The 21,997-nt window shown below is 35.0% G+C and overlaps 2 protein-coding genes across 2 annotated transcripts; one reads left to right on the top strand and one right to left on the bottom strand.

Annotated features, from left to right (window-relative positions):
- Positions 1 to 5,608: 5,608 nt before the first annotated feature.
- LOC134741789 (uncharacterized) lies at positions 5,609 to 11,339 on the bottom strand. Its single transcript, XM_063674684.1, has 5 exons — positions 10,664 to 11,339; positions 10,334 to 10,361; positions 8,761 to 8,764; positions 6,557 to 6,710; positions 5,609 to 5,772 (listed from the first exon to the last, which is right to left on the bottom strand). Exons 1-5 carry the CDS (start codon positions 11,337 to 11,339, stop codon positions 5,609 to 5,611), a joined length of 1,026 nt encoding a protein of 341 aa, XP_063530754.1.
- An 8,257-nt stretch (positions 11,340 to 19,596) lies between these two features.
- On the top strand, positions 19,597 to 20,900 carry LOC134741873 (uncharacterized). Its single transcript, XM_063674766.1, has one exon. The coding sequence runs from the start codon at positions 19,867 to 19,869 to the stop codon at positions 20,857 to 20,859; it is 993 nt and encodes a 330-aa protein (XP_063530836.1). The 5' UTR covers positions 19,597 to 19,866; the 3' UTR covers positions 20,860 to 20,900.
- Positions 20,901 to 21,997: the final 1,097 nt, after the last annotated feature.

Genomic DNA, 21,997 nt, shown 5'->3' with positions numbered 1-21,997 from the left:
CTATTGCATTCTATCAGTATACATTTAGCTCTTCAATAATGATTGCCCAGTGATCAGTTTTATTATTATAATAATAACAAATCGATCAACATGCTCTTGAAAAGGAAATCCTATTATGTAGTTGTAGAGTATAATATAAAATACCTACCAGTTCATAAAAAATGCCCCGAAAAATAACGAAAGTACGGATAATCGGTAAGTCCCGGGATTTTAATTTCCGGGACCTACTCGGGCAACCCTATTGAATTATACATTTTACTACATCTTCAATAATCTTGGTCAATATCAAATAACTGATGAGAGCCTTATAATAAAATTGATTGTCGACATTTATTTTATTTAGTTTTCGGTGACCATTTACTTACTGAGTACTTAGGTACTTGTGGCAATCTAAGAAAATAATTACAAATTGTATGTCCAAATAATTGAGAAGATCAATTCGAAACATAAAGAAATACGAATAAGCATCTGCGCTGATAGAAAATCAGTAGGTATCTAACTATCTAATGGTCACGCGACGATTCTTTTCGTAGGTACGCCGCGGCGCGGCTCGGCCGGCGCGCCCTGGCCGTGCGCGGTGCGTAGGTACGAGTAGGTATACTATTTATCGCAATGCACGAAGTTACGCGCGACGAAGTAGGTAGCTAGGTACCTAAGGTTCATTTTAATACTTATATGGATAAAATAAAGTCTATTAGAATAGAACTTACTCGTTGCTTTGAGTGTCAGCGGTTGATAAAATCGGAGATTCCATATTTTGCAGTCTGTAAATAAAGATAAATTGTAATTATCTACTGTGTTACGTAGGTAGGCAGCATAAGTCAAATAATTATACTCACTCGATGTAGTCCGAAGATGTATTATTTTGTTCGGCTGTAAAATTATCCAATTTTATCCTTTTCCTAAAAAGAAAAAAGAAAAAGGTTTAGACGTAGGTACGCCAAAGTCACGGCTGAGATTCGAACCCTCGCCATTCGTGACGTTGGTCAAGGTCGCTTTTCCTACCGCTGAAACCACTGCACTACCAGTGCTTAGTTTTAGAGTGTGAAATTCTAAACTATATGCATATTCAGGATTGTAATGTTTATTCATAGTAATTTAACAAATTTAACACACATCAGTGAAAGATCATTGGTCAAAATCATATAAAAATAATAAATACAAATAAAAGAAATATTTATCCATTTATATATATTCATATTTTGTTATTTTTATTCTTAGTTTTAATCGTGTGTCGATAGATGGCAGCAAATTTACCGTGAATTACTAATTTACTCTTTTCACTGTATAGTAAATAAAAATAATTACTTACGTTTGTTCCATTATTTTTTGCCTTCTTTGCAGTTGTCTTTTTCGAGAATTTTTCTTTATATGCAATTGTTTGTTACCCATGATAACTTCGTAACAATAGGTATAAATGTTTTTGTGCACTCGGTATATCACTTTGACACCCAAATCACTCAACACAATTTTTACAAGTAACACTGTAATACCAGGAAAGTCCATAAAATTTTATATTCGTTTTGGGAAAACGTTGTACAGGTCCGTCTAGCACGAGCGCTCAGCTATCACTGTCACATTTCGAACGAGGGACGGAGAAAGAGCTTGCAGCCCGTAAGTCAATATCTTGTTGCGATAGAATTTGTCGATGTTTATTTATTTTAAAAATATTGCCTCAAATTATCGAAATTCGGAAGCTATGAAATTACTGTTTTAGTTATGATTGATTCTTCTCCATTTTGTGTTTCATAGTGTCACACAGTAAAAAAACGAGTAAAGTAAGAGTAAAAATTCGAGTTGGAGGTTACTTTGGGAATAAATTGTATCGAGCGAAGTGTTATGAATCGTGTATCGACCGCTATGATATGAAAGATAATATAATCAAGAATTACATATATCCTTCCCACGTCTAAAAATTTCAACGTTTCTTCGAAAAATAGGAAAAACCATGGGGTATTTTTGCACATCTGGCTCAGGGAACGGCCTTAATATATATTGTATAGTTTAAGTTTAGTTTACGTACATATGTGTGTAAAATCTAAATGTACCTAATCTGTGTGTTTATTGTTGTGGCAATAATATATTTTTTATTTATTCTTCCTAATAAAATGTAAGTATGTATGTATAATATAAGTAATCGTAACGAGTGGCAACCCTACGGAGCGGCTACCGCGCACCGCATACGATAATATTGAGTATACTTTGAAGTTAAAGAACGGACCAACAGACACGTGTAATGTAACACGTGTCTGTTGTAACTTGTAACTTATCTTCAAAGTACGAGTACACTCAATATTATCGTACGCGGTGCGCGGTAGCCGCTCCGTAAGGTTGTTCTCCCCATTTATTGCATAGCTCAATATTTGATTAAATCAGGTAGGTACCTATTCAAAATGTTGTTGTAGGTAAGTACTCATTATTCGATTATATTGATATTTTGTACGACAGACGAATGTAAGACCTAATGTTTCTTGGAGAAATGTTATCATTTGCATTAACTGTATCGACTAGTCTTAGTAGAATAAAATAGCGAGTGTTTATTTTTTGTAAATTTTAGTCGGTTTGGTTCCCGGGCGAGACAAGCGAATTTAAAAGAATCTTTGAATGCAACTGCATTGTTTCTTTTTAAAAATGAAAAATGTTTCCTTTAAGTATAATGAGCTAACTTAAGGTTTTAAGGCACTTTCGCTCCAGAGCCCATAGTTTTTTTCCTCACTTATTTAAAAAAAAACTATTTTTAATACAGTTGCTCAAAAAGTGCTACTTTACGTGGCTGTTTAGCGTGCGGAAAGTTGGTTTTCGCGAACTAGTGCTTTTTACTTTTCCAATTTTTTAAAATTTTTACTTCTTCCAATTCATGACTACTTATTGAAGAGTGTTAATATTAGAATAGAATAGAATAGAATATTTATTGCTCTCATGTAAGTACGCGGTGCGCGGTAGCGAATTATTAGTTTCCTTTAAACGTCGTAATCGACATAAAAACCTACTGTTAATGTAAGAATACGAAAACTGTGCATATTTCATATTTTATTAATTACCTCTTCATCATTATAAGTATAACACGTTTATTTTTTAATGTTGAAAAACCGTTCTTAATAAGTTATATGAATGGAACGGAACGCCTGTCAATAAAGAGGCGTATTTTCTTACTGCAAGAATGTTTTAAGATTCCAAAGGCAACATTCGATATTTTTTTTATAAATATACGATACACAAATAATCGTAAATAACGATATTTAGGTAATTATAGTACAATGTTTTAATATTTACAATTGTTTCTGTCTTATAGAACATGCATTTGAAAAAAAAATAACTTTCATTGAAGTGGGTTCAATATTAATAACAAAATCTGTTCTATATAGTCGAATAAAAGCTAGAAGAAAAACACCTCTTCATAATGTCAATGTCAATGATGTCACAGAATTAATAATATAAAAGATCCGAATTCCATTTCTTACTTGTTGCTTTTCTTATTTTTTCGCAACTGTATTAAAAAACGTCGATCGATACACGTGCGGAATGACATACTTTCCGCACTAGCATCGAAATGTACTATTATTAACTAACTTTATATTGACAGTTCAACCAAACAGGCAAGTTATGGGTTACAAACATATGTACTTAAAACTAATTATAACAAGATTATTACTAAAACTAATTGATATTAATAGATTAATTATTATGCCAAATTTAGCTTGGACTCTTTTACCTGAATAATTTCTTGTGAAGCATGTCGGTAAGATAATTTTACCTAAATTTATTTTTACGGTCATTTTGCTTAAACGACACAAAAGGTAAAAATATGATAGGATAATTTAGGACATATCACTATAACCAAAGATAGATATAACTCCGTAATAGATGGATACAGTCTAAGGAAAAAACGTGCCTCGAAAATCACGAAAATTTGATTCTCGATCAGAGGGCGCCACTAGTTTTGGCCTAGTCTCGTATAGAGGGCGTTGACGGTTTCGTTTGTTATTTATAATTTTAACGCATATCAATGAAAGAACATGGGTCAAAATCTTATAAAAATAATTAATGCAAATAAAAAAATCATTTATCCATATTTAAATACATTTTAACGTATTTTTATAAATCTTCATTTTTAGTTTTAAAGTATGTCGATAGATGGCAGTGAATTTACAGCGGTTACAAAATTTACTATGACAGTACCGCTCTATCTAATTATATCCTCATTGCTATAACCATATAAAGTTACTCATTTAAGATATTCGACTTCATTACGAATTTTAAGGATTTTTTTTCAGAAAATATCGCAGTTTTTTGGCTCCTTTGTAAAGTTAGCTACGTGTCGTTTATCCCATTTCTCCTTTCTGCGTCGATATATAAAATTGAAAAACCAGAACGGAATAAAAAACGAGGGAAGAAGCGAGATGGCGCCTTACAAAGTTCTAAAAAAGTTTTTGACACGTTTCTCGAATACGATGAACGTATGATAAGAAAAAACTGTTCAAATCTATTATCTAAATATGACAATAGAACTAGAGCTTTAAAAAACTATCGCTTTCGCTGCGTATTTAATTTACAATAAGCGAAAGAAATTTTCATAACAATCTTCATTTTACGACGATCGGCCATCTTCGGCAACTCTCGGCTGCTTTCGTTTCGGGTGCTAGAGACCAAATTATTTGACGTAAGTTCAATAAGTTCAAATAAGTTTGTCATGTTGGTATACAGTTATTTCGGCGTTTTTCACTCGAAGTAAAATAAAAAGTGCTGTTAACCTTAGTCTATGCCCATACGAGTGGCTTATGCCATATGACTTATGTCATAGTGGTGATGTATGAATTGATGAAAGTGTGAGTCATCTGTATCTTATTGTTTTAAATTTCATAGTTTTATTATTCAGAGTGGCTTTCACGGCTTTGGCAAACACTGTCATGCATGCGGCGAAATAGATTCCATGCCAAAAATACAAAGCTTATTTGGCAAATATTCGTGTTGCATCTCTTTCCTTTGACATACAAAACAAAAGGGATGCAACACGAATATTTGTTAAATACAGCGAAGTGTGGTGCTGGCATGATAGCAAGTTATTTGTTATGTAGCCTATCAGTTCAAGGAATGTTGCGAAGGGATGGCACCCGTAATAAGGGATGGTGGTGGTAGTGTCGATGTATGTAAATATGTATTTTATTAAGTTAATAATTACACTTCAATGACTAGAGATGTAGAGATATAATCAATTCGGGAACTTATGACTAGGTATGCTTTAACTGTTACTATTTCTGTTACTAAGGTTACGTACCCAAAGGGTAAAAACGGGACCCTATTACTGAGACTCCGCTGCCCGTCCGTTTTTTGCAACTGGGCTTATAAAATTAAATATTAATTTTGTTAAAACAAAATTAATGAATACGTGGATGAAAAAATACAATCTTGCCTTTTATCGAATCACATCATTTATTGAGAAATTTGCGAACTAAAAGTTATCTAAATAACGATTACAAATAAGTCCCTATCACAGCTATTCCATAGTAAGGTCGGTATTTAAGTAAACATAAGACAAACCAGGAGCATGCAGCGGAGCCATGGGGGTTGGCGAGGTCTGCAGGTCACAGAGCCACTAGTATTTAATAGGCTACAAAAAAGCAAACTGCAGAAGAGTAACCAGCCAACTGGTGATGACGTTGAACATGGTGAGCAGAAGCCACGCGTCCAGCCGCCACATGCCGTACACGTAGAAACTGGGCGGAGTCTCTTCTATTATGTCAATCATTTTCTTGGCTTTTAACATCAATGGCCCTGAAATGAACAGTTTGATTTTATATTCTTCATTCTTCTGAAAGAATATTGTTAAGTCTTTGTAGATCAACTATTTCTTGTTGTTATTCTGTCATAATACCGAGTAATACAGTTTGTCACGAGAAATATTTTTTACGTTCTATTAACGTGATTAGTCGTAGACGGCCCATTATAGAAGGGGCTTACGAGTATAACTATCACAAAAATGCATGTGGTAAATTTTTATACGTATATCTTAAAATAGGATTTTAAGTTGCTCAGTGAAACGTAATTACATAAACAATTGCCATTGAAAGAGTGACAAGGAACAGTTCATCCATCTATAGCCAGGGGCCCATTTCTCTAACGGTATTAGTATGGACGGTATAGAGTTATTATATAGTCTCCATGGGTATTGGACTAATATTATTAGTCCACTAACTGTCAAATCGTATGGGTTGTCATGACAACACACTAATAATATTTGACTAATACCGTTCGAAAAATGGACCCCACCCCCACTGACCAATTTGTCAGTAGAAAAAGGTTCGAAATTCAAACATTTTATGGGAGAATCGAATTTGACCAGTATATTTACCCTGATACCCTGTTTGTATACCCTGGGCAGTATATTTTCCACTGATTTTTTTCGAACAAGCGAGCGAAGCGAAGTCTCAGTTCGGGCGAACTACTAGTTTACTTAGGTACCTATAGTATTGATAAATTGGTTTGCACGGGACTTTGTCTTCTTATAAGTAACTACTTACAGTTTATATTATTGTAAAGTAGAATACACTATAAGTACCATTAATGTAACGTGATATAATTATAATTGAAAGTTTTTTCGTTTTTTTGACTTCACGGGAAAATCTTTCAGCTTGGATACACAATGTACAAAGCAGATAACATTTCACGACAGCCACAGCGATCAGTTGCACGAAGTCCGTAACTAGAAGGTTCTGAAATTTTAGTAAACTTATTATAATATGATGTATCTGAAATTTTCAGCCTAGGTTCTCGCGTAACTTATGCCTGTAGCAGTATTCTTTTTATATTACCTAGTAAGTTTCCCGCAATATCACGTAAGTATATGTTATGTTGAGGTATCTATTACAATTTAAAATACGTACAGTTGTGTGCATTATAGCAGTCAATAAGAAAATGAAAATTAGGGGAAAACTATAACTTACGCCGGTGAAGTAAAGGTTACAGTTAATTTGGAAATAATATCAAGTAATGCAGAAGAATTATAAAAACCGGCCAAGTGCGAGTCGGACTCGCGTTCCAAGGGTTCCGTACATTACACAATGTATTTTTTATGTGAAATGTCTTTAAAAAACCCGTAGGGGTCGGATCAAAAACTAAGTAATTAAGTCCGACTCACGCTTGACTGCACATTTCTAATAGGTTTTCCGGTGATCTATAGGTAAAGATCTATTTTGTGTATTTTTTTCAAAAATTTTCACCTAGTAGTTTCGGAGATAAAGGGGGAATGGTAATTTATGCCTATTTTCTTGAATAACTTCTAAACTATTTATCTTAAAATTATAAAAAAATATACTTGAGATTCTCACAATGAGCTCCTTTATTCGATATAGTTTGACAAACTTTATTTTTTAATTTTCTCATTTACCCCACAAAAGTGGCCCCCGTGTTTAAAATTAATTTGTTTACGTTACATGTCCATCTTTGGGTCACAAACTTACATATGTGTACCAAATTTCAACTTAATTGGTCCAGTAGTTTCGGAGAAAATAGGCTGTGACAGACGGACAGACAGACGGACAGACAGACGCACGAGTGATCCTATAAGGGTTCCGTTTTTTCCATTTGAGGTATGGAACCCTAAAAAAGATCCAATATAATTGATCTTTTTTTTTTATACCACGACGGTGGCAAACAAGCATACGGCCCGCCTGATGGTAAGCAGTCACCGTAGCCTATGGACGCCTGCAACACCAGAGATATTACATGCGCGTTGCCGACCCTTTAAAAACCTGTACCCTCCTTTTTTTAAGAACCCCATACTGTAGCCCCTCGGAAAAATCTCGGCAGGGAGCTCATTCCACAGCCGAAGCGTACGCGGGAGGAAATTCCTCTTAAACCGCACAGTACGCGACCATTTAGGTGCTAGCGTGTGAGGATGAACGCCCTGCCGATGGCGAGCGGTGCGGTGATAGAAAGCGGCCGTTGGCATCATGTCAAACAATTCTTCAGAGCACAGCCCATTACAGGCGGTAGAACACACACAAGGAGGCAAAGTCTCTCCTTAGACTTAAAGGTTCAAGAAGAATCTGAAGTTATAGTTTTCCCCTAATTTTCATTTTTTTATTGACTGCTATTATACTGCACACAACTGTAGGTACCTAAGTAGTTTTATCAGAATGAAAAAGCTATGCATGCATGGATTAAAAAGATTATTTTCATTTCTCATGCTCTGAAAGAGGGTCATTGTTGTTCTAAAAGGTGTGCAGAAAATGATACGTGTCTGCACTAGAGCATTTTACGTTCGGAGTATGTTTTTTTTAATTTTTTTACGATAAGCAATTCAATTTTGAGTTTAAATGGATTTGTTATAAAATTTCCATTCTGACATTTGACTCCCCATTCCATATAACGATTTGCCTAAATTGTTAATTGAAAGTTACCCTCAAGAAATACTGTAAAAATGTATACTTAGTCATGTTTTTAAAAAAAAACATACATTTTACTTTCCTCGTATTCGAAATGAAAAGTAGAGTGTTTAACTCGGGTGAAAGGCATCATTTCAGCCTCGGACCATTGGCGCTCTCACTGCGTTCGAGCGTCAAAATACCTCGGCATAAATGAGTGCCTTTCATCCCATGGTTAACAATCTACTATTTCCTCATATTGAGAAGGTAGAGTTGGACTAAGCTAACTATGCAGACTTTGCAATAATAAATTCGCTACAGGGTTAGCTTAGACGGACTGTAGTGTCGTTAAATATTTACCAAGTCAGCATTCTTTTTTAATGCGAGTATTACGTACTCCACTGTAACGAAGATCCACGCTAATAATGATATGAAAAAGAGCAGAATCTGTAAGTAAATATCTCTATGTTATACAGATGTACAGTCGACCTCAGATATATCGGAGCCGCCAAGGTGCTCACAAATATCTGAACACGCCTCTATTGTCAAGGGGTTAGAGTGCGTGTTTTTAAGATTTAAGAATAACAATAATCTTACCCCCGGAGTTACACACAATGTTTTTCATCACACTTGCGAAGAAAAAACCCAATTTTAGATAGATAGATTAATAATTTATTGCCACAACAAGGGTTTTTTTACAATTATTTTTACACACTTATGCCATACTTAACATAGGCAATATATGTATAAATATGCTCAGATTACATATCTACGTGACAATAGGACAGTCTCAGCTAATGTGCTAATGCCTTTACTGCGTGGTTTCAGCGCTGGTTTTCAACCTGCCCGAATTGAGGCGGTGACACAAGGCGACTGTTAGATACAGTCGTCATCAGATATACCGGAGCGGCCAAGGCTCTCACAAATATCTGAACACGCCTCTGTTGTCAAGGCGTTAGAGTGCATGTTCAGATATTGTGAACACCTTGGCCACTTCGATATATCTGATGGCGACTATACTAAGCAAATTTTTTTAAGCTAAATTATTCTTAAATACGGTAACATTTTAAACATTCGTCCGCACTATTTAGGCATCGAAGGCACAGATCTATCCGGCATTTAGCCAATTTAGCCACGATTGAAAATTGTGTAAAAATATTTGAAATGGCTCTTAAATTATTCAAATTAAATATTTTTTAACATACACAAAAAAAACTGATTTGAAAGACCGAAGTGATCCCATGTTCAGTGAACAAAGTTTTGTACGGAACACTAAAAATTTATAAACGTCAGTATTTTCAAAATGAAACTAATCTTGTGAAAGAGGTATGATTATATTTTTCCTGTAATATTTATGATAATGTTATTATAATGTAAAACAATTATAAGTTTTCGTTGGTAAACTTCGGAGATGAGGGGGGAATGGTATTTTTTTTCACATTTTCCTTCATAAGTAAATTTTTTATTTCTATAAAAAAAAAATTGTTTTGTTATGTTCAATTCGAGCTCTTTCAAAGGATATCCCACTCGAGCTAGTAACTAGACTTTGAAATTTTGCCCCCTCTTTATATTGGGTATTTTTCATAATTAATAAAAATAAAATAAAATAATTACACTTCCAATGTGTTTGGGTTAGCGCTTTTCATAACTAGCACCATAAGGGTTCCTTTTGTACCTTTTTGGTACGGAACCCTAAAAAGGTGTAACTCACTCGTGAGTTAGGCACCTAGAGTTAGACCAAGAAAAGTCTGCAACGACTTTGATAGCACACTCAGTGCGTGTTATTTTAAACGCCAAACTTCTATGAAATAATGACGTATAAATAACACTTGCAGTGCGTATGCTAAGTATTAAAATAGTTGCAGACTTTAATGGACTTTATAGCTTTTCAGAATCCATAACTCTCACCGGAACAATATAGGCCTTTGTCCTTACATCTGCATGAAATAAGATCTTTTTCGAGCAAGTGCGATGAAAAATATTTAAACGGGCCCACAGCCGCAGGTAGGTATCCTAGTAATGAACTAATCTATAATAAAATATTCATCTTAAATTAAATACTTAGTAAACGAGTGAGCCATTATATTTTATAATAATCTAATATTACATTATGAATGCTTACTTTATAATTAAAACAGATACCTGAAACTGATGTACTTCTTGAAATGAGCTGTATCCGCGTAAAAGTTCTTTTAAATACATGTCTGGTTCGCATGAGTCGAGTTGTTGCCATTCCGCAGCGATGTTCTCAAAAAACTTACCCAAGAGACCTTGATCAATCTGAATAGTACTGATGTTTCTCATTCTGAGATGATTTATTATCATTGCATTTATCAATCTAACTCGAAAAGAGAAGAACTCTATACAACTGGCAGTTGAAATTAGTTCAACTACGAAGCATATTAATGCGCACGACGGCATTATAATTTCATAAAATGTATAGTCGACCTCAGTTATTACAAAACTTAGTATCATAAATAGTACGAACGCAATCACCAAAGCTAAAACTTTCAAGGAATTGATTTTATACTGCAAGTTATTGACTTTATTGTTATGAAGCTTCATAAGGTTATTTGTTTCTTGCATCTTGACATGCAACTGAACATTACCCTTGTTGTTGCAGAATCGAGCATGAAATATACTGATTAAAAATATTGCAATTAATCCCGACACCCCAAATGTGTTCAAACCGATCATGACACGGTCAATATAACGTCTTTTCCAATAGTTTTTCATTAAACAAAACGTCCCAAGAGCACTTGATACTAAACCAACAATTGTATAGCATTTTTTGAAAAAGCTGGGTGCGGTAACGAATCGGTATTTAATATCAACACGGCATGATCCTAACACTTCCTGTATAAGGCGATATGGTTTAAATATTTTTACATAATCTTCTTCCAAAATGTCGCTTGACAAATATTCGTGTGTTTTTAAAATGGCTTCAACTTTGTTTTTATTTTTAATTACAACCATAGTGGACGACTGTAGTGTTGGAATAAATTCGTACATTCACTGGAAACCTGTGAGTTTACCTACATTACAATTAAGTAGAGTATCAATAGCCATTAATACTTATGATCACTTAACGCTGAAAACGATACTGCAACGAATGACGTTAGTTTCCTAATTTTCTTAATGTATTTTTAATTTACGCTTTATAACTAATTTACTAAATACACTACTACTCAACCTGTTAGAAACATAACACTTTAACAAAACAACAAACAATAAATTACAACAAATTATTAGAAACAATTTCTCTGTTAGCGTTGTACATCCATTTAAATAAAGATAGATAATTATGAATGTGCAGGGTATATAACATTATTAACATATGCATATATGTTTTATTTTACGTCGCGTTTGTCTGAATCTGGAAAATCGTACCTAGGTTTTTTTATTACTTAAGGGGCCCACTGATTACCAGTCCGCCCACAGTCGCTGGTCTTATCGGGCGGCCTGCCGTCCTAGACCAATAACGTCCACACACATAAGCGATTATTGCCTGCAAGCAATGGCCTGCTGCCACCTCTGCGACTACACACTAGCAGTTGAGAGTCGTCAGTTTTCGCCCCAAGACCACGGACTGTCCGGCCGATATCTGTCGGCTCTGACCGGAATCGTCAAGCGACCACACACTATCAGTTCGAGTTAGATGTCAGGCCGAAACCTGAACGAGAACTGTTAGTGTATGGCCTTTTGCGATTAACTGACAGGCTGATATCGTCCGGCGGACTGGTAATCAGTGGGCCCCTTTATAGGTCGATTAAAAAAAGAAAAACTGGAATAAAGCTATTTATTGCTATCTACTTCGCTTGTATCTTTTAAACATCAACCTTTTGAAATCAAAGGACATAATTAAGTAGGTACCTACATGATTTATGCGCTTCGCTTGTGATATTTTTATGTATCTTCGGCTACTACGCCGGGTATCAGTCCCAAGCGGCGTCCCTCAAATACCAAATATACCCATGTCCGAGACGACATGAGCGAAAAGTAACCTAAAGCCTGTTCGGCCACTCTACTACTACTTGAATAAAGAAACTTTGATTGATTGGTTTGACAAGCACATCGATACTATTATTAGTGGAGCACTAAAAGCGCTAGGCTTTATAATGCCAAATTATATCTACTTCACCCAAGCTGATGTGTGTTCGCATATGTGAGGAGTAAACTGGATAGTACGCGTCACAGGTCTGGAACCCTTACTTACGTTGACCGAATTGAACGCGTTCAGAAAAAAAAAATCCCATAAACTGAAATATCCCTATAGTTCATCCAATTATTTAAGTATTTGTAAGAAACACTATCAAGTCCCATTGCAAAAATACGTGATATATCTGATATTACCTTTCTGAACATCACCAGTGGCTTAGCTGACTGTTCCGAGCTACTTGGTAAACTTTCTTTTAATACCCCCTGGACCCTATCGCTCTAAAAGTTACTATCCCCCATTATCTGTTAAGACTACATCCTCCAAATATGTATAGACAGAATAGCTTCCTTCGCGTGAGTCGAGAGCTATCAAAGGAACTTGATATCGATATATTCAACTGCAGAGTTCCTAACTATGCCTCACATAGTTTGGTTAAGCGGTGCTTTATGTGAGCGACCTTTCTAGTTATAATGTATTGTTACATGTACACCTTTTGTTTTCATTACGCGAATAAATGCGTTGAATTTATCAACTTAGTGTCTTGGCGCTTGACATTATATTATGTATTATGAATGTGATAAATTTTACTTTATTTAGATTTCAACTTTTGAACTGAGAGACCTCTGTTATTCTAGGTGCTAATTAACGAAGTGTTTAAAACTTGGGATCTATTGTAAGGCTTATATTGCCATTCATTTTCAATTGTGCTTTTTAGGGTTCCGTACCCAAAGGGTAAAAACGGGACTAACACTACGCTGTCCGTCTGTCTGTCTGTCACCAGGCTGTATCTCATCAGCCATGATAGCTAGACAGTTGAAATTTTCACAGATGATGTATTTCTGTTGCCGCCATAACAACAAATACTAAATAGTACGGAACCCTCGGTGCGCGAGTCCGACTCGCACTTGACCGGTTTTTTCTTTTTTTTTGTACGCATGTGTGTGTGCGTAGGTGCTAGCATTAGTTAAAAATTTAATATTTTGTAACTACCTGTGACTTCCTGTACTTAATGAGGGCTATCGTTTTTTTTTGCTCACCAGTTGGCGCCTCTGTTGATGGTGGTCCAAAAGACTAAAGAACAGCTGTCAGTCATTGCAGTGACAAGTGACATTTGACATTTCGAACTATGGAAAAGACCACCATCTACACTAGCGCCCCTAGCGGCGAATTCATACGCGTTAGCCCTCATTGGCTTCCTGTTTTAATCTTGTTCAACAAGTAACTTGTTGTCTGTTGTAAGTTTATAGTTGTGGGTTCTATTTAACATCAATAGTATGTAACTATGTACAAACACTACTGTTTGTACATACTATTCATGTTACCCCTAGCGGTGAGTTCTCGCGATATTCTCTAATTCAAACTTTTTAGGGTTCCGTAACCAAAGGGTAAAAATGGGACCCTATTACTAAGATTCCGCTGTCCGTCTGTCCGTCTGTAACCAGGCTGTATCTCATGAACCGTGATAGCTAGACAGTTGAAATTTTCACAGATGGTGTACATATTTCTGTTGCCGCTATAACAACAAATACTAAAAAGTACGGAACCCTCGGTGCGCGAGTCCGACTCGCACTTGGCCGGTTTTTTTTTTAAACATCTATATGAACAGCACTGGCAACAGGCAACTTTAGGCTAACTAATTCAGTTGGAAAAATATACCTAGAGTCAAGACTAGCCCTAAGTCTAAACAAAATTAGCTATTAAACACTTAGCAATATTAATATTAAGATAACATTATAATATCATTAACAATTCACATTACAGTAGCTCCATTATGTTTCAGATAACATCGCTTAATTTAAGTTAATTTTGTATTATTATCCACAGTATTTCAACCAAAATATAGTTATTTGTTATACAAGGGTGCAAAGTTGTATTTTACCCGCGAGTGTTTCAACACACGAGAAGTAAAATACATTTGCGCCCGTGTGTAACACACAACTTTTCACCTCACTATAGTGAGGAAAGTGCAACATCCACAGGCGTTAGATCATCTTCATCACTGAAATCACTCATTTCTTTACGATATTATAACAGAAAACTCTGGAAGTTGTTTATTTTTACGCGAGTCGGTGAGAAAAGGTTTTAAGTAAAAAAATTGTTGACAATGTTGACATTTCTGATGTATGAAATGTCAACGATGCGTTTTGAAATTGCATCGACTCAACTTGTGCGTTCAGAATTATATTTAACATCATTATAAAAAAACAAACGTTTCTTATGGAATTTTAAGGTTTATGAATGACTTAAAATCATTAAATAAAGCTAAATTTGGTATTTTTTATTAGATTCTCAAACCATTTATTTAATGATAATTAATATCGAACGAACCATTATCATGAGCGTTCTAAGTTTTGTTATCTGTCAAGCTACTTAAATACGCTCCATCCAAGGTCAAATTACTTTCCCCACTAGTGGATAAAACGCGTTTTTCCCCGCTTGTATTGAAGGATAAACGACAACTTTCCGAGCTAGTGAGGGGAAAATACTTTTTTAGGGTTGCGTACCCAAAGGGTAAAAACGGGACCATATTACTAAGACTCCTATGTCCGCCTGACCGTCTGCCTGTCTGTCACTAGGCTGTATCTCATAAACCGTGATAGCTAGACAGCTGAAATTTTCACAGATAATGTATTTCTGTTGCCGCTATAACAACAAATAGTAACTAAAAAGTACGTAACCCTCGCCTCGGTACGGTTTTAAGGTCAAACATGAGAAGAAGGGGGATGTAAATTTCCATGCTAACAAATCCTCATAATAACTGGACTAGAAGAAACTATTTGAAATTTAGAAAGAGCCGAATGAAACAACTGATACACATTAGAAATATATATATGACGCTGATAGTGTGGTGCGGGAAGTAGGAGGAGCAATTAAACAAGTGAATGCTGATTAGACTAAAGTTTTATTCAATAAACACGTAATTTATAGCTATAAAAACAGCAAGTTTGCATTATTACTTACTTGTGAACAAACTCCTTACATATCCCACGGAAAAGAGAAAAAAAAACGAAATTACATAAGTTTTTTTTTTATATAGACACAAATGTATACTCGTACTACCTATCTAACTTACTACCTACTTCATTTCTTATTAAAATTAAATCATTGGGGTTATACATAATTGGTTTCTTATTACAATCATATTTTTCTTTTCATTTTTGATTTTATCTCTAGCCTCTTTTTGAGATACGGTGTCTGTATACTCATATTAACAATTTATTTATTTATATTTTATTTATTTAAACTTTATTGCACAAGCAAAGAAAAATGTACAAATGGCGGACTTAATGCCAAAAGGCATTCTCTACCAGTCAACCATTAGGTCAAACAGAGACATAAATGTTGGTGCAGGATAGATTCATAAATTATAACGAGAAATAGAACCAAAAAAATTCAAATATTATGTATATACCTATATATATAAACATAATAACGTAAACTAACAAAATTATGATTAAATACTAATACTTATATGATATACAAAAGATAAACTAATACATATTAGTACATACAAGATGGAGAACATTATTTAAATTCTTTATCTAGGGTAGCTTTCGTGATTGTACAAAGGTTCTACAATATTGCCAATTTTTTTTTTTTGTCTTTTGCTAATTAAGCAAATTATTGTTTTTGTAATCTCTATATATATATACTATATAATAAATTAAAAAAAACTCATTTTTATTGCAATGTACTTAGAAAACTTTTGAAAAACGCAATTTGACAATCTTCACTTGTCGTTTTCTACAATCCCACAATTGCATTTCCATTTTCACAACTTGTTTGCTTTTAGGAATATCATGTTACGAATAAGTTATACCAATTAAATGGAATTTATCTTGGGTAGTCAGGAAGTCTCTCCAATCTAACCTCTGACAGTGGTTTTTCTATGGGAGACAAATTTCTGTAAAAATGGCAAATACACAATAGTAGAAATGCCATGTAACTACCTCAAAGTGAAGTCAAATCAAAAAAGTTAAATATTGAACAAATGACAATTTAATAAGGTACTTATTAACTAGTTCATCATCATCAAACTTAAAGAAAAAACCATGTTTATGAGAAACACCTCATAAATTCTATCAGAAGACGCTGTCCACTTAATTTTAAATACGATTGTATTTGATTTTATAGAATAGTATCTACAAATTACTATAAAAAATGCACTACTTAAAAAATATCAGAATATATAATGAAAAATCTACATAATGTGCTGCCACTTTTTTTCCGAGTCAAGTGCTTGTGTGTATTTTCCAACGCACCTATGCTTTGATGGTGGTAGGCTGTAGAGTTCAACAGGTATATATATATTTAGAAGTTTCCTTACCTCTTTAAAAGTAGCTGACAGGAACTCTGTACCCCTTTCGGTCCCTAACCGTTTCGGAATGCCATATCATCACTACATAGTACTTACTTATGAAACAAAGTCGCTTCCTGCTGTCTGAATGGATGTCTGTCCCTATGTATGCTTAGATCTTTATAATACGCAACGGATTTTGATGCGTTTTGTTTTAATAGATAGAGTGATTCAAGAGGAAGGTTTATATGTAATACATCAGCATTGCACCCGTACGAAGCCGGGGCGGGTCGCAAGTCTTATCTAAGTAGGAAATTATTGACAAATACTCGAGCGACCTCCTCACTTTTCTTTGAAACCAATGGATATGCCTCGGTAGATTTAGTTAATTCGCACTGTACGGTCAGTATATGAGAATAATTATTATCATCGGCCTATCAAATCTAAGAAAACTTTTTCGAACGCGTACGTGGCAGTGGTTGTAATAACCATGGGTTATTTTATTGGAATTGAGTACTTGATGAGAGATGTTATGTTTCTGGCACTTATTACAACTCCTTACAAATCTCTGTATATCTTCCTCCATAAAAATAATATTCTTTTACGTTATTATTAAATTAATTAAATAATCATTTATTTTCAGGCATGGCCCATAGAAGTGTTAGTAACAAAAAACTTAAATACTAATGTTAAACAGTACAATTAATTAAAACCTACCATGCAAATCAATATACTTAGAGCTAGGACTAGGACAATACAATACCGGGTGAGTATTATACATCCGTCTCATACCCGCGTGATGGCCACTGGTGGGTAAAAGATGGAAGTCATTCAATATTACCTTCCTTTGATCTTTGTCGTCTACTCCTATTAAATATTTTAAAATACTTACATAATCTTGAGTTCGAACTGCAGTCTGACTTACAACGGCTGAGTTTCATGTACAGTCAGCCTGGGTTACTCGTTTATGTAAACGGACACTCTTATGTACGAATGAAACGACGAGTAATCAAGTATATTATTTTGTAAACTGCCTTGTATATTTTGTTACTATTTGCCAATTTCGTGTTTTTTTTTTACACAGGGCACATAAACTTATGCATAATTTATCGATATAAAAAGTACATCCCTAGCAAATTATCAAACTTATGACACCCTACACAAATGAGGAATAACAAACATTTGTACATTTCTATTAGTAGTAGTAGTAGTAAATCACTTTCTTGTACCAACTTGTACAAAAAAAATGGTTAATGAAATTCATATAAATTTAGGTACATACAAAGGCGAACTTATCCCTATAAGGCATACTTCTCTTTCTAGAAGTATTAAAACAAATTAAAAAATTATCTGAAAATAATTTATTTTTAATTAAATTATTTTCAGATAATTTTGTAATTTGTTTTTATTTCAAGTAGAAACACTACTATATTTTTTTTTAATTTCTTTATTGGGAAACAAACAGCTTACAATAATACAGGATATAGATATTATGACTAATACACGACCCAAAACAGTTTCCACTAATGGAACAAAACATAATCGCTCAAAGGGAACTTTGAAGAGTGAAAATACATTATTATTTATCATTTCAATCATTATAGGAAACAGAGAGAGAAGGAAAAGAAAAATGAGACTCGATGTCAGATAAAAAAGTTCGCGGTGATTTGGTAGTGAGCGTACGAACACAATTTTCTCGTGACTGTACTTTTATTAATTGTTTGATTTTGTAGGTACTTATATATGGATGGTATAGAAAGGATGACAATCTCTTATGGCAAAATTGCTGCAAAAGTGACCAGCTTTCAGCTGTAAATAATAATTCCTAATCTCTCCGGTGGCGCTAGTTATAGGCTCTGGGATATGAGTATAACATGAACCATATAAGGCAACAAATAACCCGACCAAATTACGTAGGTTGTTTTTGGTAGTATTTTGGTGTATGGTGGCACCGCCTAATTACTGTTTTTGATGGACACTTTTCATACATAGAGATTTGGCTCCTTTCTTTCTTTGGATTTGTCTCCATGTACTTATAGGATACTTTCATCAGTTTCTTTTTTCTATGAAAACTAAACTGTCACGTCACGGTCAAGTCACATACTTTTTTTAGTTCTATCTGATTTATTAAATAGAAATTGTGTCAAAAAATATCTGCTCTCCGTTTTTCTAATAATTTTCTTGTGCTTTATTTCGTCCATGGTGTGAAATATTTTATTTTAATCACATAAGGATATGAAAATACCCCAACCCGCATTGGGCTAGCGTGACCAATCCACCAATCCACAACCAATCCAATCAATCACCAGACCAATCAATCAATCAATCAATGTAGATCAATCTCGCTCGTGCATGGAAGAGTAGGCCTGTGTCCAGCAGTGGGGCGTATACCAGGAATTATTCATGTGATGTATACCTAATACCTACACATTATACATATATTAAAGAGAAGACGCTTAAACAAGGATTTTCGTACACTGACCCGCCTGCTGCTATCTCTATTGCACGTGCATAAATTATATTGCTATCACGTTCGCACAGCGACATTGACGGCCGGCATATGGGCGAGACAGCAATATAATTATGAGTGTGCAATAGCGATAGCAACAGACGGAAATCCTTGTGCAAGCATCTTTTCTTTATTATAGTATCACCTAATTTCCAAGTTCTAGAAGAGGGTTATTGAACTTATTGATATTGAAAAATGCTGACAAAAGCTCGATCAACCTTAAAAAACAGTTATGTCATTATGACACGACGCCCATTGACATGACACTAGATTGTCGATTTCCGTATTATTTATGTTTACTTATTTTACGCTAATGTTTGACAAAGTTCGTGAAAGCATATTTCATGGGGTCATTGATCTTCTCGACTCCATATCGTTAGAGAGCCTAAATTTATATGATACAATAACTAAAAATTTAATAACAACATTAAGGTTACAGTTCTCTAAACCAAAATGCGGTGATAAATTCATGGTATGATTTTATTTTAAATTAAAGAAAAAAATTGCAAAATCTTAAGTTCTACATATTTTTTATACAATGGATAATCCGGAAACGGGAATAGAAGATCCAAAAGAAGTAGCCGAAGGCGAAGAGGCAGCCAAAGAAGCGGTAGAAGGTGAGCATGTAGAAGGAGAACACGTGGAGGGCGAACACGGTGAGGGAGAACTCGGGGAAGGAGAGCAAGCCGACGGTGAACACGTAGAAGGAGAACATGTTGAGGGTGAACACGCTGAGGGCGAAAAGGTCGAGGGCGAGCATGTCAAAGGCGAAGAAAAGGATAAGCAATTAGAAGGGGAAGAATTAACCGGTGAAGAACTCCCGGATTTAGAAAACATCGAAGCCGAACAAACTGAAGAAGAAAAACCCCCCGAAGCCGTAGAAGAGCCTCCAGTAGAGGAAGAGGAACAATATGTGGAGGAACCTCCGCCCGATCCAACAGCACCGTACAACCTAACCGACTCGCAAGAAGCGCTGAAGCCAAAGTTTGAGTTGCGGCCAGACCAGTTGGCTGAAGTGGAACAACTATGGGAGGTTTATCAAGACTACACACCAGCTTATTCCGATCTTGACAATTATATAACTGAAAAAGAACTCGTCTACATGTTAAAATGCCTCATTCTTTTGCCCGTAACTCCTGAACAGCTCCAAGAGCTTATAGAATACTGCGTTAGACCTCCTCATCCTGAAGGTCACATTAACTTTGATCAGTTCGTTAAAATTGTAACTCTTAGGCAACGGTCTATTGTTATCGAAGAAGAATTGCGATCTGCTTTAAAGGTGTTCGATAGGGCAAACACCGGGGAAATTAGTCGAGATGAGTTAAAAGAAGTACTTTTAAAACAAGGTCATAAATTGCCACAAAAACAATTAGATAATCTAATAAAAGAAGTGGATTTAAGCAATGATGGTACCCTTGGTGTGGAGGACATTGTAGGCACGATGTGTATCGACTTAAACCCGGAAGATTTAATAATGTTAAGAAATATCGTTTACCCGCCTGCAGAGAAGCCTAACACCGAAGAAGATTAAAACATGATTCATACGTACACGTACTATCATACTGCCTATATATTTCTAACATTTTAAATACACTAACCTTCAATCGAATTCCACACCTTGAGGCCACGTAGTTTTAGGTTCTTCTCTCACTCTCACTGAGCCTAAGCTTGAGGCAGAGGGATGTGCGTGCCCAGGATCGCGGATATCATCAATTTTCAAATGTTTAGCTTCTGTGCAAAAATTGTAACCATTTTTAAGGTGCGTTTAAGACATGTAAGTATGTACGTGTTTTTTTATATATATACAAATTAATTGTATTTCCCAGTAAAATAACCACAAAAAAGACTTTTTTTCATAAGATCTTATCTTTGTGCCTAAATAAAAAAAATAACAAAATTCATAAAAATAGATTAGGTTTTTACTCGTACAAACAGCAACACTCTTAACTGACCTTATGGCTTTTGTGATAAGGTCCACGGATGGACAGTTCTGCCGTCAAATGGTAGAACGCTGCAAGTCAAAGAACGTAGTTTTGAGAAAAACACATGAAAGGTTTAAAAATCGGTCTTTGAAACACCTAAGTATTAAGTATTTATAAAAACACCTATTAGGCTTTTGCCCGCCACTTCGTCTGCGTGGAATTAGTAATTTGGTTTCTTAATTTTTAAACAAATTTGCTTATACACGAAGGTCGACTGGTAGAGAATGCCTCATAGCATTAAGTCCGCCTTTTGTACGATTGTATTTTCTTTTGTGCAATAAAGATTAAATAAATAAATACATCCATCCTTTTTTTCACCTCCCAATTGGTCCATTCTATAAATTTCCACCCCATTTTTTACACCCTTAAGGGGTGATTTCGGGGATAAAAAATATTCTATATCCTTCCCCACAGCTCAAATTATCCCCATACCAAGTTTCATCTATAAATCGGTTCAGCGGTTACAAATTTCTACCCCCCTTTTCACCCCCTTGAGGGGTGAGTTCTGGGATAAAAAGTATCCATTGTCCTTCCCTGGGACTCCAACTATCTCTATGCCAAATTTTAACTAAATCGGTTCAGCGGTTTAAGCGTGAAGAGGTAACACACAGACAGACAGACAGACAGACTTTCGTATTTATAATATTACTAGTACTAGTATCGATAAGGTTGAAATACCTAATAGTG

This window comes from Cydia strobilella, chromosome 5 (assembly GCF_947568885.1).
Source record: "Cydia strobilella chromosome 5, ilCydStro3.1, whole genome shotgun sequence".
NCBI classification, from domain to species: Eukaryota; Metazoa; Arthropoda; class Insecta; order Lepidoptera; family Tortricidae; genus Cydia; species Cydia strobilella.
The sequence above is the reverse complement of the archived record's forward strand: the minus strand, read 5'-3'. Positions and strand labels throughout refer to the sequence as shown.

Bases quoted from the DNA above. Each gene is read 5' to 3' on its own strand.
- LOC134741873 (XM_063674766.1), top strand. From the start codon at position 19,867: ATGGATAATCCGGAAACGGGAATAGAAGATCCAAAAGAAGTAGCCGAA.
- LOC134741789 (XM_063674684.1), bottom strand. From the start codon at position 11,339: ATGGTTGTAATTAAAAATAAAAACAAAGTTGAAGCCATTTTAAAAACA. The intron at 10,362-10,663 runs GAAACATCAGTA...ACCTACCTGCGG, and splicing joins AATAAATCATCTCAGAATGA to CTGTGGGCCCGTTTAAATAT. The intron at 5,773-6,556 runs GTACTTATAGTG...TGTTCATTTCAG, and splicing joins TATATCACGTTACATTAATG to GGCCATTGATGTTAAAAGCC.